This window comes from Rhinatrema bivittatum, chromosome 1 (assembly GCF_901001135.1).
Source record: "Rhinatrema bivittatum chromosome 1, aRhiBiv1.1, whole genome shotgun sequence".
In the NCBI taxonomy this organism is placed as follows: domain Eukaryota; kingdom Metazoa; phylum Chordata; class Amphibia; order Gymnophiona; family Rhinatrematidae; genus Rhinatrema; species Rhinatrema bivittatum.
In genome coordinates this window covers 479,066,706-479,085,187 of record NC_042615.1, presented here as the reverse complement: position 1 = coordinate 479,085,187, position 18,482 = coordinate 479,066,706, and the positions used below count along the sequence as shown (strand labels likewise).

The 18,482-nt window shown below is 42.9% G+C and overlaps 1 protein-coding gene across 3 annotated transcripts in view; it reads left to right on the top strand.

Annotated features, from left to right (window-relative positions):
* Positions 1-18,482, top strand: part of MTAP (methylthioadenosine phosphorylase) — a 192,801-nt gene that overhangs the window by 15,605 nt on the left and 158,714 nt on the right. The window contains exons 2-3 of one of the 3 annotated variants that reach the window (XM_029606853.1): positions 1,673-1,759; positions 12,385-12,443. In XM_029606853.1, coding sequence (XP_029462713.1) covers positions 1,673-1,759; positions 12,385-12,443 — 146 coding nt within the window. Of the gene's footprint in view, positions 1-1,672; positions 1,787-12,384; positions 12,444-18,482 lie in introns of all 3 variants that reach the window. The other 2 variants (XM_029606844.1, XM_029606862.1) reach the window with 2 other exon arrangements.

Here is an 18,482-nt window from a genome sequence, read left to right as displayed (position 1 = left end):
GAGAGTGGCTTGCTTCTGATTGCGAAAGCAAGTTTGCACTGTACCAGCTTGGCTGTGCTTCCTGTGAAAGCTGTAGGACAGGGGTAAACAATTATTTAGAAAAGTTAAGGGCCAGACCAGATTTTTAGGATTATGGGAAAAATTGATTTTTTTTTTCTTTATAAAGTTTACTTTTCTATTTCTCTCTTTTTCTAGATATTTTTTCCCCCTTGATTTGCTCTCTTTGGGGCAGGTTTCTAACTTTTTTTTTTTTTTCCTCTACTTCCCTGTCAGCCGCCACCTCCTTTCCGCTTTGCTAGCTCTTTTCCTCCCTGAAGCCGCCTCTTATTTCTCCTTGCCCTATCTTTTCCTTGCAGTGATCTGTGCCTATGCCAAGCAGATGTCAGCAATAAAAGTTGTCAAGATGCTGTGGGATTTTTCTGTGCCTACGGTTCGCTGTTCTCTGTGTTTATCTATTTCTCCGCATCTCTATGTTGTCCTTGTCCCCCTGCCTTCAGTTACCAATCCATGCATTTTTTAAATTATACAAACTGACTTACGCAATAAGATGTTTAGCCAACTGTTTTTAGTTAATGCATGAAAGAACATGGAAATATAGCAAACAAGCTATATATGGAAGGGCATGTGTTTATGTCTTGGCTACACTTTGAGGCTGACACTGTCAGCTGCCTGGAAAGTGCTCAGATCTCACTACAACATATACTTGTTCAGATTATAAAAGGGTTTGTTTTAGATCCTGTTTTACAGAATGACTTTATTTGTAAATTGCTATGACCTTTGGAATGGCGATTGATAAATGTTGTTGTCTTAAATAAATAAATACTATTCTCTATGCTTGTGCTGGTTTGACATCCTATCAGGAGAAGAAAATAGCTTGTCCTCACACAGTCCCTCCCATCAGACTTGAGTTTTGTTGTGTTGTGTGTGGTTTTTTTTTTTTTTTTTTGTAATCACCAAAAAAAAAACCCCCACACAAAGTGAGGGTGCTGGCTCTTCTCCAGTACCAATATAAATGCCCTTTTTAAAATTCTTCTTGCCAGTTCTTCTGATTCACCAAGCTGGGTTACTGCTGCTCTGGGTTACCAGCTTCCCTTCCCTCATTCAGGCGCTCTAAGATCTTTACAAATTTAAAGAGTGTCACCTTGAGCTGACTTTTACAGGTGTCCTATACTACCTGTCAGCTTAGGTAAAATGGCCTCTAGCTGACCTTCAGAGTTTTGCATCTCATGCTGAGTCTCACTGACTGCTGATGGTTAAGAGCCCATGTCTGAGGCCTGCTGGGAAGGGGAGAGAGTGTGTATACGTGGGCAGTACTGAATTGGTATAGAGGACCTCTCGTCCCAGTAGTTTCGGTTTCTTTTGCTTTGGCTGGAGAGAGTGTAGCATGTGAGCTTGGCAGGGGAATGGAAGAAGGCTTCTGAAGGATCCAGCACATATGGCAGTGCTAGGATATTGGGTGAAAACCACTGGCAACAAATCACTTGGCAGTGTTCTAGCCTGCTATTGGATACTTCACAGAAACATGATGGAAATGTTGCTGTGTACTGTGGCCACTAGTACAAACGCTAGCCAGCTCTTGTTTTGCCAGATGGCTGTCGATGCAATTAGATTTGGCTTTTTCGCTAATGTCTGTTTATTCTTTTTGCTTCCTTGTGTTTTTTTTTTTTTTCAGGTGGGGATTATTGGTGGCTCTGGTCTGGATGATCCTGACATCTTAGAGGGAAGAACAGAAAAATACATCGATACTCCCTATGGCAAGGTTTTAAATCAAATTTCTATAAGATCAGTTATGTTCATCTTCTCTGCAGCTATCCCTTCCTAATTTCAGTAAATTATGGCTAACTTCCACGATTTTGTTGTTCAATAAGACCTGATTTTTCTTGTAGCAGTTTTATTGTTTCTGCAGTACCACTAATGCCCACTAGATGTCATTGCATACCATAAGGAGCTTTTCATGTTGGTCTTGCTTTCTTACAGTAAATCCGGGTTGAAGCACCTGTGCATAGTGAATAGATTTCCCACAGGCGTGCACAGTAAACTAGAAACAGGATTTGTACTAATCTGAGCCTGAGCTAAACCCACAAGGGGGAGATTTTTATGATGCGGGAAGATGAATAAATCTCCTTCCCTTTGTCCACTGGAATAGAGGAATAGCCTGGTGGTCAGAGCAGCAGACTAAGAACTAGGGAAGCTTGGGTTCAAATCCCGTTTCACCCACTGATACTCCTTGTGACCTTTTGGAAAGTCGCGTCAACATCCATTGCCTCAGATACGAACCTTGATTGTAAGATCTGGGGCAGGGATAGAGCTACTGTACCTGAATGTGTAACTCACCTTGATCTTGGATGTGGAAGGGCAAATAATCAAAACCAAATCCACTGCTTAGTTGTGTGCACTGTTCAGGCTGTGTACACGTGTCAGTGTGCTGTCTGCTTGGGGTTGCGAGGATCAGGACAGTTGCTAAACAAAAAAGTGCCCTCGGCAAGGGTATCTTTTGGCACCCTCCTTCCCTTTTGGGCTCACAGACTGATTCAGAAAGGTAATGTGGCACCAGACAATAGCTCCTGACCTTATGATGGCTCTGCCATGGAGCATCAACCCAGCAATGGCCCCTGTTTGCTTTGATTCATACTGGTGGGAGTAGTTACGCGGGACACATACATCAATCTCCCTTCAAAAATGAGATCTTAAAAGAATCCCAATGAAAAATGGAATAGTAACAATTTATTTTATTTTGTTCTGTCGGCTGACTTAATCTGAATAAAAAAAACTGACCATGCTTCTAGTGCAGCATCCGAACTGGAACTGGTGATACAAAATGTACAGGCTTGGGTGTTTAAGCAAAACAAATGCGGGAGGGAGAGCAGGGAGGGGCATGCGCGCACTTTGCTTTAAATTAAAAAGCAGAGAAGGTTTTAATTTAAATGATATGCCATCTCAAACCAGGTGAAATTGGCCTGCGGGACTGGAGAGAAACTTGCAGTGCGGCCATGGCTCTCTGCTTGATGGCAAGCAGATCTCTAGACTAGACAAATCAGCTGATTGTGACACGCTGGGGGAGGAAACAGCAGGAGGGGGGCAGGGAGAGGCTGGTTTTAGCTTGCCGAGGCTTCTCCCTTACAATAGCATTGCCGTGATTACCTGTAATAGAAAGACGATTCATCAAATCTATTACACTAAACAAAATTGCTTCTGCTAGTGGTGCGCCTGGCACCGGTCAAAAGGAAATAAACCTAAATGCTTTAAAAGAATTAATGCAAAGAGAATAAAGTGCTCCACAGAAGCAAACGGTTGCTGGCTGGTGTTTTGTGCTTGTTGGCCTACGCTGGGGGTGAGTGGGGATGGGAGGCCAGAAGAGCAGCAGAAAAGATGGGCACTCTTCTAGTGTGCCCCAGTTCATGGGATCTTACGGGCAGGAGAAAGATCCACTAAGGGTGACACATGCTTAAAAGTTTTAGAGGTAGTGTGATGCTAATGACTTTTTTTATTGGACTAGTTTAATGGCCCAGTGAGGTGACTCTTATTTCTGAGGGTTAAATAGAAGTGAAACTGAACTTAAGATATATTCACCTAATGTGGCATTAGTACCCTGGCATAATTTATTCTCTGTTTTGAGGTCAGGTGAAATCCTTGATATTTATTTTCCCCCCAGGTGGGAGCTAGTGATCATATGTTTATTTTTTATATTTTTGAATTTTTTTTTTTCCCAACTGAATCTCGAGCTGCTTAAAGCTGCATGCTGTCAAACGTGCGGCAGCTCAAAAGTTTATATGGCAAATATCAATTCAGAATTCATTGGCAAGTTGGTGGTTTTGAAAAATTTTAAGCCGTTCTTCCTGAATTACTGGGGGGCAACAGTGTTAGTAGAAGAGTCACCGATTCTGACTGGTCCATGCTGGCTTTGATATCCTAAACGAAATGTCATGCTCACTGCATGAGCCAATCTAGTCATCTTCCGAGTGTGGCTATTCTCAGGAGCTCAAGGGCATATTAAATAATCCCAGTGTAGGGGCCGGCCTGGTGTCGGGGTTATGCACTGCCATGTGGGACTCCCAGGTTTGATGCCCAGGCTAGGGATGCTACAGAGGCATCATTTGCTGCCCCAGAGGGGTGAGGGAATCTCAGCTATCACTCAGTGATGACTAAGACAGATCTGGGGTGTGCATATTCCAGGTTCTGGAGGGAGTCACGGTCTGGGGCCCACAAAACTGCTGGGTCAGAAAAAAAAATGCCAGTATAAATTAGCTCTTTTCAGTGAAGGGAAAGATGGTCCCCCTTTCTGGTGGCCTCTAAAAGTGCAGGTCTAGAGCAACTCGACTCAGAATATCATGCAAGCACCTTTCCAGCAATGGTTGGGGTAAGATCCTTCCTGTCCCGCTGTCACCGATTCCCTAAACCCTATTCTTGTTGATGTTAATGTTTTTTTCACCATTGTTTCTTGTAAACCGATATGATATGATTGGTATCATGAATGTCGGTATAAAAAAGCCCTAAATAAATATTCTAAAGCTCCTCGACCAGGATACTTAGCCGCAGTGACCTTTCATGAGAGATATTGACCTGTGTTTGGCATAAGAATCAGTTTTGTTTTTATTATTCTATAAACCAGGTTTGGCTGAGTCTGGGAAGCACTGGTAGAGGTGACGCTATGGTCATATTGGCATTGTGGGCGGCCTTTGATGTAATTAGTCATTAGTTTTGCAGTAAGCCCTCAGCTGTCTCCACAGTAGGGATTGGCTGGCATTTCTCGCACAGACTCATTGCCAAAATCAGTAGAATTTATTTAAAACCCTACTAGCACCGATTAACAAAAATCCAATAGCATAGTGGTTTTTTCTTAGAAAAACAGGGCCCAGGGAAATGTCGGTTACAAGGAAAAGACTGTACATGGTATGTGCCTTTTGAAATTGGAAAAAATTAATAGTGGTTACCGCAGCTCACCTTCAGCCGGGCAAGATTTTTCTAGGGAGGAAGAGGAAAAGAAAGGCAGGGAGAGAACAATTCATCAGCAAACAAACCTGTCTGAGTAAACGGACAGAAACCGCATCCTGTTGATCAGACGGCTGGGTTATGTGATGGGTTAGGAATGCTCCAGCTCTAACAAAACATTCTTTACACTACTTTCATGATTTTTTTTCTCTATTCTATTTTTTGCTTTCCCTTACTGTATGCACAGAAGTAACCTGTGATGTGCATTGAGAAACTCCTGTCTGGCAGGGTTTAGGTACAGTGGGTTCTGCCCAGCAGCAGGTGTGATGGACTAAGGGGACTGTTGACTAAAGGTTTTCTCCCATTTTTTTTTTTTTTTTTGCCTATGAGAAAAGGAGGTTCTCCCAGGACAAGCAGGATGGTGGTCCTCACAGATGGCTGACATCAGATGGAGCCCGGCACGGAATACTTTTGTTTCTAGAAACTTTGACTGGCACACTGGAGTTTTTTTTCCAGGTGGCTATGCTAAATTCAAGGATAGTTGCTAATCAATTGCACATGGTATAATAAATGCATTCTCCTCTACAGAATTTTCTAAATTGTGATAGAAACCCTTCTAGTGTTTGGTATGGCAAGTGCTGCCTCAGGTCCAATCTGTGGTTCTTATGACACTTTCTCCAGAACTTCGAAAGTAGCTATGGGAACCAGAAGACTAGCTTAGATCTGTGTGTCAGCACTACAGGAATATATGCATGACAGACAGGCGCCCAGACCTCCCCTCCTCAGCCCCCACCAGAAGATTTAACACATTGTGGGCCTATGATCCTGATCAGTTTCCCCATTTCCCCCTCTCCTAATTGGTGATCTCCAGGCTACCTCTGAAAGCTCACCTGGAAACCACCTACCCCACCTGATGCCTTCCAAATTCCTAATGTCTGGGAGCCGCAGTAGTGTCGTCGTTCCTGGTGGCATCAATCATTGCTGGCGTGTATAATCTGACAGCATATTCCTAGAGGCTGCCAGGAGCACAGTAATCCTACCATGTTCTTGGTGGCTTGGGGGTGTGTTGGGTGTTAAGTGAGAAGGGTGAGCTTTTGGAGCTGGCCCAGAATCTACTGATTAATTCATAATCGGGGGGGGGGGGGGGGGGTGTGGTGCTGTGGATGCGCCTCAGTTTGATAGGCCCTCAGCGTGGTAAATCTGTTGGGGGCGTTGGGCGCTATGGCCCACATTACTTCTAATCCTTCAGTTGAGTGGGGGTGCAGGATCGGCCCTATAAGCCCATTGTGGGTGTCTTTTTGTCAGCACTTAACCAGCTGTATTTTTAAGATAGCCAATTAAGGGTAAAGTTATAGGGGCATATATTAACCTTACTGTGCGACACATTCAGACTTAACCAAATAAGTTGTTTGTTTAACTCTAAATATTGGAGTTAGCCAAATAAGTTAGCCAGTTAATTTAACTCCACCCCGGAACACCTCTAAAATACTTCCAATTTATCTGGATACATTTTATTCGATTAATGCATTAGCCAGATAAAATGTATTTGGTAAAATGGGCGAGATAAACCTTACGGTTTGTCTAGCTAACTTACCTAGACAAACCCCTTTGAATATCGACCTCAAAGTGCCTTGCAGTTGTTGCTGCTCACCTAAAACTGAACGATGTTTTTTGTTTTTCCATACCTGGGTGATTGGCTTATCAGGGCATTCTCTGTACTATGAGCACTCTTCAGTCCCTAGGTTTTCTGATCAATTTCTTAAAATCGGGCATCATATCTTCTCCTGTAATAAACTACATAGGAGTACACGTAACACATGAAGGGAAAAGTGCCTCTGCCACAACAGAGGGCAAACAAATTGTCCAAAATAATCCTGAATGTTATAAAACAACTTCAAGTTCCTGCCTGGCTTGTCATTAAGATGTTAGGCCTTATGGCAGCAAAAGATCATGTTATGCCTTTGGTGCATCTCCCCATGAGACAGGCTTAATGGCAGCTGCCAATGGAACCAATATCTTCAACCAGTATATAAAAAAAGTGAAAATATCTGTCTTGTCTAGTCTATGAATTGGTGGTTGAACCATTTGAACTTGTTTTACCATTATTTTACCAACCACAATTTCAAGTAACTCTTGCCACAAATGCTTGCAGTCATGGTTAGAGAACTCACCAGAGAGGCCTCTGCTCCCAAAGATCCTGGCTGGTGAAAGAGAAGATGTTTCATAGAAATCATTTAGTGTTAAGAGCAATTCTCGATGCTCTAAAAGTATTCACTCTGTGACTGAAGAGCAGGTGGCAGTAATCTAGACAGACCACCAAATTGCAATGTTCTACATCAACAAGTAAGGTGGAATGGGTTTTTACAGACTCCGGAAACCACAAAGATTTGGAAATGAGCCATTTCTTAGCTGCCTACATTCCTGAAGACCAAAATTGGATGGCATCTTAAATTGCCAGTTTCAACCACGCGTATGGCCATTAAACTCTCAAATAGTGCAGGAGTTTGGTTTTTTTTTTTGTTTTTTAACTTGGGGGTATTCTGCAAAAAGACCTTTTTTGCAGCATCCTTCAACATTAAAGTTCCAACATTCTACTCCTAGTGACTAGCAGTGGATAGATTTGATGGCGGTTGCTTACTCCATTCCAAGGAATAGAGGATTCCTTTATGCATTTCCGCCAATTCCTCTGATTTCCAGGACAATCCAAAAACTGAGAAAGAAAAGAGAACAAATGATTTTTGATACCCCTTTTTTTTAGCTTCTTCAAAATTGGTTTCCATGACTGCAACGCCTAGCTGTCCATCAGCCAGTAAAACCTGAGGATATTCTTATCCTTCATGCAGTGTAGTGCGAATCTTCTGCATCCTACTTTTTGATCTTATGCTCTGCTTGGATGTTGAGTCAGCTATTGTCATCTATGCAGATGCCTATAGGAGTTGCTCTACTCTGATAGAGTGCTTTCTTGCTGCAAGGAAGCACTCTACCAGAAAATCTTACAATTTTCAAATGGAGAAGATTTTCTATCTGGTGAGCATGTTTAATCAGAACCTTTTAAAATGCCCTGTTTCTTTTCTATTTCAGTATCTGTTAAAACCTGGAGTATTTGACTGGAGTCTGAAAACCAGAAACTTTTATCAAAGTTCACTTCAATGCTACAGTGCTATACCACGAGTACTGGAAGGGTGCTCCTAGTTCTCATCAACCTAAGGTTGCCAGATTTATGAAGGACCATCATGAATCTGAAATCTTCAATTAAGGATCCACCCATTCCTTGGAATCCAAATGTAATCCTTGCTTAGCTTATGAAGCTTCCATCTGAACTGTTAGTGTCAACAGAACTGAAATTCCTTTCTTGGAAAGATCTACTTTTAATAGCAGATACTTCTGCTTGGACAGTAAACAAACTGCAAGCCCTAGCTTCATATGCTCCCTATACTCAAATCTGCCATCACAGAGTAGTTTTGAAGACAATGCCTAAATGTCTACTAAAACTTCTCTGTTTCATTTAAATAAATCCATTGTATTGCCAAATATTTTTTCTCAAATCACATGCCCATAAGGGTGAACAGGCTCTTCATATATTGGATGCAGAAGAGCTTTATTCTATTTAGATAGAATAAAATCTTATAGAAAGTCTTCAAAACTCTTTTGTTTCTTTCAACCCAGTTAAGCCAGGGGTATTGGCTAGAATTCTATTGACTTGGATATCAAACAAATAAATATCTGATTGCATCATTTCTTGCTGCAACTTCAAGGTAAGGTGCCTGTCAGATTGGGGCTACCAATGCTTTCTTGGCTCTTTGTTCTGCTGTTGTAGAATATACTTGCCAGACAGGTACTTGATCTTCCATATGCACTTTGACAACTCATCATTGCCTAGACCAGTAGTTCTCAACCTTTTTCCTGTCGTGACACACCTGACAGACCACGCTCACATGTGTGACACACTGCTAATTACAATTCACGGCGGAAATAAAAAATAAAGGCCCAGTATTATTTTAATTGTTAAGAATGACACAAGGGAAAAATAAGTACTCTGTCTGAACATAAATTGCATAAACATCCAATACCAAAACCGCGCCAATTTTCAGCACTCAAACTTACAAGGCAAAACTGAAAATATTACACCAGGTCGTAAAACTCCAATACTCCTCCTATTAGGAAAACGGACCAAGCCAGGCTGCTATAGAGTCCTACACAGAAACTACACGCCAGCAGAATACCTCACCTCAGTCATACGTTCAGATCCTCACCTAACAAAGAATAAAGAGACCACAAAGTATAAATAGAAACATGCCAATGAAAACTGAACTGGAAACCGCAACAAGCCAGAGATTCTGTGTGCAGTGTAAGAAAGGAAAAAGAGAAACAACATCAGTGTCATAAAACAAATCAAGAAATATAAAATCAATAGCAGTAAAACCAGCTGATGAATGAAATATCCAATAATTAAAAACTCATACCAAAAATTTCTAGAGACCAATAAAATATTTCATAGCAGGCACAAAGACCAAATCATGAAAAATAATAATAAAAAAAATGTTTTGCTCTGTATACCTGGGAACGTTTGATATCCAGGTGCCCTGAGATTGTTTTGAGTTAGCAGGAGGAGGAATGGTTTGCTTGCAATTTTCTCCTCTCTCTGTCACACACAAGCTCTCTCTCTCTCACTGGCTCTCAGTCACACACATATACACATGCTCTCTCCCTCACTTACATAGGCTCTCAATCACGCACATTTGCACATGCTTTTTCTCTCACATTATACGCTCTTAATCACACATTTTCACGCATGCTGTCTTTTCACACATACACACAGGTTTTCAGTCACACACATAGGGGCCGATGCTATACAGTGCGCTCAGCTGAGCGCATTATATAACCCGCACTTCGCATTATATAACCCGCACTCAGCCGAGCGCATTATATAACCCAGACTCATTCACTTCGCATGCAAAAAAATAAATGTGCATCTCAGATGCACATTTATCACTTGGCTATTAACGCCTGCCTGGAGCAGGCATTAATAGCTGAGTGCAGGTAAAAGAAGTGCAGAAAAAACTGCTTTTCTGTACGTCTTTTTTTTTTTTTTTTTTTAAGTAAAAAATAAAAAAATAGCTCGGCAGACCGCCGAGTTATGAAGACCGATGCCGCAATTTATATTGCATCGGCCCCATATAGACTCTCATTCACACACTTACAAACATGCTCTCTCTCTCTCACACAAGGCTCTCAGTCACACACAAACACTCATGCTCTCTCTCACACACAAAGCATCTCAATCACACACACACACACACACACACACACACACTCTTTTACACAAACAGGTTTTCAATCACACACTTACATGTACAGGCTCTCAGTCACTCACTTACATACATGCTGTCTCTCTCTTGCTCTCTCGCGCGTGCACACACACACACACACACAGGATCTCAAACATGCATGCATGCTTGCTCACTCTCTCCCCCCCCACCTAATTAGCGGGAGCAGCAGCCTCCTCCACTTCCAGTCCTCGTGGCCTCGAGAAAGGACTCCCATCGGCCGCGGGGGCTGACGCTGCTCCTCTGGTGCTCTGTGCTGCGCTGCTCATTCTTAGGGCCGCACCTTTCTCCTTCGGGCCAGACTGCTAGCACTAGCATGGTCTCTTCTTTCCGCGTGCGTGGCCACTGCATTCCACTTCCTCTTCCGGACCACTGGTGGGTGGGCGGGTGGGAAGAAGAGACCATTCTGGTGCCGCTGACTCCAGCTCTCCTGCTGCATTCCGCCCGGGCTATCGGCATTTTAAGCCCGGGTGGAGGATGAATTCCTCCACCCGGGCTTCCCACGCTGGGGGCATGGGAAGCTCTAGGCCAGCGGGGTGGATCTGCTGGCCTAGAGCGGATCCAGGGTGGATCCGCTCTAGGCCAGCAGGGGACTGGGAAGTGTAGGCTCTAGAGCGGATCCAGGGTGTAGGCTCTAGAGCGGATCCAGGGTGGATCCGCTCTAGAGCCCAGTCCCCCGCTGGCCTAGAGCGGATCCAGGGTGGATCCGCTCTAGGCCAGCGGGGGACTGGGAAGTGTAGCGACACACACCAGTTGAGAACCGCTGGCCTAGACGACACTTTCCATCAGGACAGCAGTTCTAGTCCAGCAGGTCTTAAAAGCTTATTTAATTAATCTCTTCAACTCTACCATCCAGTCTTCTAGAATGCAAAGTTAACAAAGTAATTAAATGTAGCCCTCAGCTTGGGAGTTCCAACTTTTATGGATGGCTTTATCCTGCTTGACCATGGAGAATACCTTTTTACAAGTGAGCAACTTTGCTTTATCCAAGTTTAACTGTGTTATCTAAAATTAGTGCGTAAATTGTTTTGATATTTGGTACCCCTGTTTTTGTACTTAAAATGGCATTTGTCTGTTAATTATGAATATGTGTTGTACTCTGCCTAGAACCATGGGCAGTGTGGGTTAGAAATGTTTTAAATAAATAAATGTAAAGGGACAAACCCCTCTCCATACACCAAATCAAGTGAGGACAAACAATGCATATACCTGATTTTAACACCCATTCTTGGAATGAAGTCATTTTCCATAGGATCTATTCCCAGGGCTTTGTCCACCTTTCCCCATAAATCTTAAGACGATTGGACTACTGACGGGTGAGTTACTGGGCCTCCTGACCAGATAGTTTTTAACAAGCACATTCATGCTTTTTCTTCACCTTGTGAAGTGCTAAAAGTATTTTGAGAAAAAAAAGTCAAAGGGGGAGGAGTTTAAAAAACAAACAAACAAAAAAACCCTCACACAATTGTAGAGGTAGAAAAAGATGGGGCTGGCATACTCTTCCATCTTTGGTCTCATTCAGAAGTCTCCTTTTGTTTTCTTTCATATGCTTGATTCTAATATTTCAACTTCTTTTATTCCTCCCACCCCCAGAAAAAAAAAAAAAAAAAATCTGCACTTCAAATTGTGTGAGAGAAGAGGAAAAGTATGGGGAAAGTCACATGATACATCTCAAATAAGCAAAGCAGTGAACCTAAAATAAAGATGAACGCAAAGCTGTTTTGAACAGTGATGGTTGGAGGGGTCGGAATGATATGGTTCCCCCTCTAAACCTTTTTTTTTTTTTTTTTTTTTTTTTTTTTTTAACTTTCCTCCTAAAAGGTCTTTCTTGTATGATACACATTTTGTATTACTTTGTGCGTTCTCTCTCACTCACATAATGAATGATGCACACCTTATATTACCAAAAAAACAAAACGATGTTTTTAGAGCTCTGACCCATGCCAAAAAAAAGAATAAGACCAAAAGTCAGAAGCATATGACAGGCCTGTTTTTTTTATCAGGTATTATGGTCCTCATCTTTTTTTTTTTTTTTAATTTTAATCCAATATTTCTAGAAACTTATCCTACCAACATTCACATAAATTGATATGTGACCAGACTGTGTTTCTTCTTCTTGCATTTACAGCCATCAGATGCTTTGGTGTTGGGGAAGATAAAAAACGTAGACTGTGTGCTACTTGCAAGGTAAAAACAAAAGCCCTCTTCCTGTATTATTGCTAATCCCCAAGGGAAGCCCATCTGCATTTATTTTATTAATCCTATTTATTTCATTTTTTAATTTTTCTTTTAATAAAAAGACATCTGTCCTCTTTTTTTCTTTTCTTCCTTAGTATCACTTGAGGGTGTAGTTCTTCCCTATCTTCACAGAATTTCAAATGTATTGTAATCTCTTTCAGTAGCTTTCATCGGGGCCTGGGTGCTGGTGTTTGGTGCGGAGGGGCAAGGCACTGGTGCACAGTGCTGGTGGGAAGGAGGCTGATAGTGTCTCAGGCTACAGGAAATATTCCTCCTAGCCCAGGTGTAACTTGTTTCCTCTTCACATGGATTTCTGATACTCCCTCAGTCTATATGATCTCTGGCTTTTTCCTGGCTGGCAGAACATAGGGATAATGAATGGGTTCTACTGGTGATCTCTTTTATAGCTCACAGTCTTCAAAATCTAATATTTGTTGTCCTGTCATGTGGAATTTACATATAAAAATGGTAGTTTTCACTTCTTCCACCAGTGTGTGGTATGGGAGATGTCATAGGATGCTGCTGTTGTATGGATTCGCAAAACCAGCAACTTTCATTCTGCTGGACAGTGGGTGATGCCATTGAATTCAAGGGCACAACCTAAATCCAGCAACTTTCATTTTTAGCTGCCCAGCCTATTTCCTCCGTTTTTTAACCTCTCTAGTGTAGCCCAGTTATCACAGAGGCAGTCCCATGTTTGAGAGAGACCAACCAGAATCCGGCCTGTGTTACTGTGATAGCTGAGACAACTTTAAGCACTCTCTCCTCCCATAAACTGCCTTCACAGCATCACAGGCTGTACTGCTTGGCTGTTGAATCTTAGGGGAAACAGTAGCAAAACATTTCGCATGAAGCACCCTGCCACAAGGTTTTGATATTGTTTGACTGTATAAAAATCTAATGTAGTCAAACAAGTCAGGTGATCCCTGACACTTCATAAGAGTGTGCAAGCAAGAATATAATTATGCATAAGGGTGCCAAACGTTTTGTCCTTCAGACCTGAGGATTTTACTATAAGACTAGATACTTGCTGCTGTGTGTTAGTGTTACTTTGAGGTGTGTGTGTGTATATTTTAATGTTTTATGTATATGATGTGATTTGCTTAAAATAGTTGAACTAATAAATGGAATATAAAAACTTTAAAATATAAGGTGTGTACTTTTTGCTTTAAGTAGTTTATTAACATATTTATACCATTAGGGACATATCAGGTTGGTCTGTTAGGATGGCACAGCAGTTCACCCTGTAAATAACCAAAGTGGGCTGGTCGGTGGTGCAGTGGCAGTGCACATGCAGAAGATTCCCAGTTCGATTTCTGGCTCAGATCTTCTGTTCCCTGGGTTGGCTGGGGCTTACAGCCCCTGGCGAGTGGGGGTTCCAGTCGTTGCATGACAGTGACAGCTAGAGGCTGGATTACAGAGTTCCAGAAGGAAAACCCCTACATGGGACTCCTGGCAGAAGACTGTCACTGCAATCACTGGCCTAAAGTAATTGGGAAGGGGGATTATCAGATTTCCTGGGTAGTGGTGAATGTTCATGGCACCAGATCCCAGCCCCAGTTCCAGTTGAGCTTGAAGTGCAAAAGGAGTAGGAGCAATATTTGGGTCTGCCCACCAGCTTACTTGCTCAGGGTTCTCCAACTGGTGCAAAATGCAGCAGTTAGAATTATCTGCAGTCTAAAACAGAGAGCGCGTTTGATACCTTCATTGATAAAATTACACTGGCTACTTAGCTCACAAAGAATACATATAAAACTGCTTATTGTGATTCATAAAGATATATCTCTATCTAATCTCCTTCATGTATGTTGCATTTTTCCCAAATGCTTCTATTTGTACCATTGTTCAAGGAGTACCACCTGCATGCTACCAGAACTAATGCCTTTGCAACTGCAGCATTGATGCTTTGGAATGTGTTAACTTTACAATTGCTAAAACAAAAGGCAGGCAGACGAAGTAAAGTTACCGACATAAAAAAATCATCATCTATCGGTTCACAATTTTTAATATCCTAAAAGAGACATCAGAATAATGATATCCAGGCTCTGAAAGAACTCATAAAATCATCTTGTTTTTATCATACGTCTAAAAAACCTCCAACCTGCTAGAACCTCGTAGGACTGCTCAGCATTTGTGTTTGCTGCAGAAAGACTTGCTTGGGCCTACTGCAGTTATCCCTCTACAAGGGTTTGGCACCAAGCTTCCATGTTAGCTTCTGACTAATTTCAAAAGCCTAATAAGTCTCACTTGACTCAGGAAAATAAAAAAAAAAACAAAAAAAAACTGGCTTGTTACTCTCTCTCCAAGTGGAGCTACCCTCCTTACTCTGCTATAACTTAATTCCTGGGCTACTACTGCATCCATGCCTTATGGGAACTCTCTCTTTCTTAGCATATGGATAGGTGAATCCAAAACCAGTGGGTTATGCACCTCTACCAGCAGATGGAGCAAAGCTGACATCACAGTATGTATACCCCTGCAGTGACATTAGCCCTCCACTATTCTCTGTCTCCAGCAGATGTTGGATATGCATTTCTGTACTGGGGTTTGCTTTGTTTTAGAAGGGGAAAAGAAGGAAATTTAATTTTCCCCACTCTCCTGTGGTGATATCTTATGGTCCCTCCCTCAGTTGAAAATTCCTGAGGTGATTTCCATGGTCCTTCAGATGAGTGCCTTGGTCTGGTAGCTAGTTTTTCAACTGCCGTGGACTTAGCTGTAAAACTAAAAACAAAAAAAAAAAAAACAGCTGAAAGGCAAGCGGGTGTAGGAAGCTGAGCGTGGCAGTGAAGGTTTATGCTCTCCGCCCACTGAAGCTGGATTCCAACTTTGTACTCAGCTAGGAAGGGCTGAGCTCAGGTAAAAAAAAAAAAAAAAGATAAAGAGAAGGGCCTGTTAGGCATATTTCCAGAATGATGGCGCCCATAGCAAAGAAGCTCAAGTGCCTTGATCTATGTGTTGCTTGTCATATTCAGGTATCTCAACCTGGCATTTCCTCTAATTTGTGTCAGCGCTGTTTAGAGGCTCGGGGAGAATTACTTTGTGTGGGAATGGAAAAAGAGCTGCCAGAAGGATGGTCTGATTTTGGAGCTCCCCTAACTGGTTCATCAGCGGGGAAAAGTAGTTCAGTAGGCATAGGGCAGTTGCGCCCTGGTTTTGGCATGGATCCTTTTGCTTTATCGTGGGTAGAATATTTTCAGGGACTGCACTCCTTCCTTCAGGCTTAGTCTCCAGCCTTGGCCGATCTTAACAAATCAAAATCGCAAGCTGTGAAATCCTACATGCCTGGTGCTGTGGGTAAGTTGGGGTATGCCTGGAGCTGGCCTTGCTGATAGGGACCCTGATGGCACGGATGATGACCGATCATTACTCCTTGGAGGATGGGGAAATTCCTCCAGGATTGGAGCCGTATAGAATTATATTGAGGTTCTTTCATAAAGATGAATTAAGAACATAAGAAATTGCCTTGCTGGATCAGACCAAGGGTCCATCAAGCCCAGCATCCTGTTTCCAACAGAGGCCAAGCCAGGCCACAAGAACCTGGCAATTACCCAAACAGTAAACCAACATGATGTGTCCTACGAATGCCGGTATAAAAAAAGTGTTAAATAAATAAAATAAATAAACACCAAGAAGATCCCATGCTACTGATCCAATTAATAGCAGTGGCTATTCCCTAAGTAAACTTGATTAATAGCAGTTAATGGACTTCTCCTCCAAGAACTTATCCAAACCTTTTTTGAACCCAGCTACACTAACTGCACTAACCACATCCTCTGGCAACAAATTCCAGAGCTTTATTGGGCATTGAGTGAAAAAGAATTTTCTCCGATTAGTCTTAAATGTGCTACTTGCTAACTTCATGGAATGCCCCCTAGTCCTTCTGTTATTTGAAAGTGTAAATAAGAGTCACATCTACTCATTCAAGACCTTTCATGATCTTAAAGACCTCTATCATATCCCTCCTCAGCCATCTCTTCTCCGAGCTGAACAGCTCTAACCTCTTCAGCCTTTCCTCATAGGGGAGCTGTTCCTGTTGTTCCCTGGTGGCTTGTTCTTGTTTACTGCTCTCTCAGGAAATCGAGGAATCTGGTGTAAATTCTTTTTGGCTGATGCGTGCTGTGATTTGGTCTGCACTTCGGCCAGAGGTGTGGCTTTGGTAATAGTGGCTAGGCATCAGCTATAGCTGAGAAATTAGTCAGCAGGTACAACCTCTAAGTCTAACTTTATAAAGGCTCGCTCTTATTTGGAGTGAGCTGGAGAAAATGGCTAATAAGTGGAGTGAGTCCCCAGTTCCTCGATTACCAGATTAATAGAGGTTGTACTAGGGGTTCAGATGTGTTCGACCCTACAGAGGAGCAGTTTTTCAGAGGACTTGACCTTTGGGTAGATCTCAGTCCTTTTGTCCCAGGCACCCAGATGGGGCACAGGCTTAGGTAGTGGAGCAGCCAAAGCCTCCCAATGAAGGTGTGCCAACCCACTTCTGAGATCAGGAGATAAAGGAGGTCGCCTCTCTTTTTTTATCGGAGGTGGGTCGAGATCACAACATACCAATGGGTTCTGGAGGTGATAAGGGATGGCTGTGTGCTGGAGTTTCTCAGTGTTCCTCAGGACGTGTTCATGTATGACATGTATGTTAAGACTTCTCAGCCTGGTTCCATTGCCCATGTCTCAAGAAAATACAGGCTGATATTCTATTATTTCATTGTGCCAAGAGGGAGGGCTCTTTTTTTTTTTTTTCCCATCCTGGATCTCAAAGGAGTCAACTGTCATTTGTGTGTGACTCTTCTTCGCATGAAAACCTTGTGCTCAGTGATAATGGTAGTACAGGCGTGGGAGTTCCTGTCGTCTCTGGATCTGTCCAAGGCATACCTGCATATTCCCATCCGACTACCGCATCAACGATTTCTGCGTTTCACAGTTTTGGGACGTCGTCATCAGTTTCAAGCATTACCTTTTGGTTTGGCCACTGCGCCCAGAAAGTTTTTGAAGTGGTGGTGGCGGCGGAATTGAGAAAAGATGGGGTCCTGGTACACCTGTGCTGGACAACTGATTCAGGCGAAGAGTCTGGAAGAGAGCCTCTGGGTCTTGTGCAAGCTCATCTCCTTGATGCAGGAGCTAGGTTGGGTTGTGAACCTGGCCAAGAGCAATCAACACAGTCTCTAGAGTATCTTGGTGTTCAGTTCGACACAAAACAGAGCAGGGTGTTCCTGCCGGAGGGCCGTATTCAGAAGCTGATGGTACAGGTGCGACTATTGATGAACACGATACGTCCAACAGTGTGGTCCTATCTTCAGGTATTCGGATTGATGGCGGTGACCCTGGAGGTGGTGCCGTTGGTGAGGGCGCATATGCATACTCTTCAGCACACTCTGCTGTCTTGTTGGAGTCCGCAATCTGAAGACTATTCTATTTGGCTCCACCTGCAGATGGAGGTCTGCACTCAACTATAGTGGTGGTTAAAAGTGGATCATCTAAGAAAAGGGATTTACTTAAGATCACTGGACTATATAGTACTCACGACAGATGTGAGACTCCATGGTTGGGGACTTCACTGTCAGAAGCTGACAGCGCAAGGGCGCTGGAGTGTAGAAGAGACTCTCTGGACCATTAATCAGCGGGAAGCCCATGCGGTCTGGTTGGCAAGTTTGCGGTTTGGCGACAGCTTGCAGGGTCAAGCAGTCTGGATAATTTTGGACAATGCAATGACAATAGCTTACATCAATCGGCAGGGAGGATCAAAGAGCCAGCAAGTGTCACAGGAAATAGCCCAACATGAAATGGGCGGAAGTGCACTTTCAGGAGATCTCAGCCTCGCACATTGCAGGAAAAGACATGTAAGGATGGACTTTCTTAGCAGATAGAGTCTGGATCCAGGAGAATGTGAATTATCCAACTGGGTGTTTCAGCTAATAGTGGATCGCTGGGGCCTTCCATTACTGGACCTGCCTGCGACTTCTCGCACTGCGAAGGTTTCTCGATTCTTCAGTT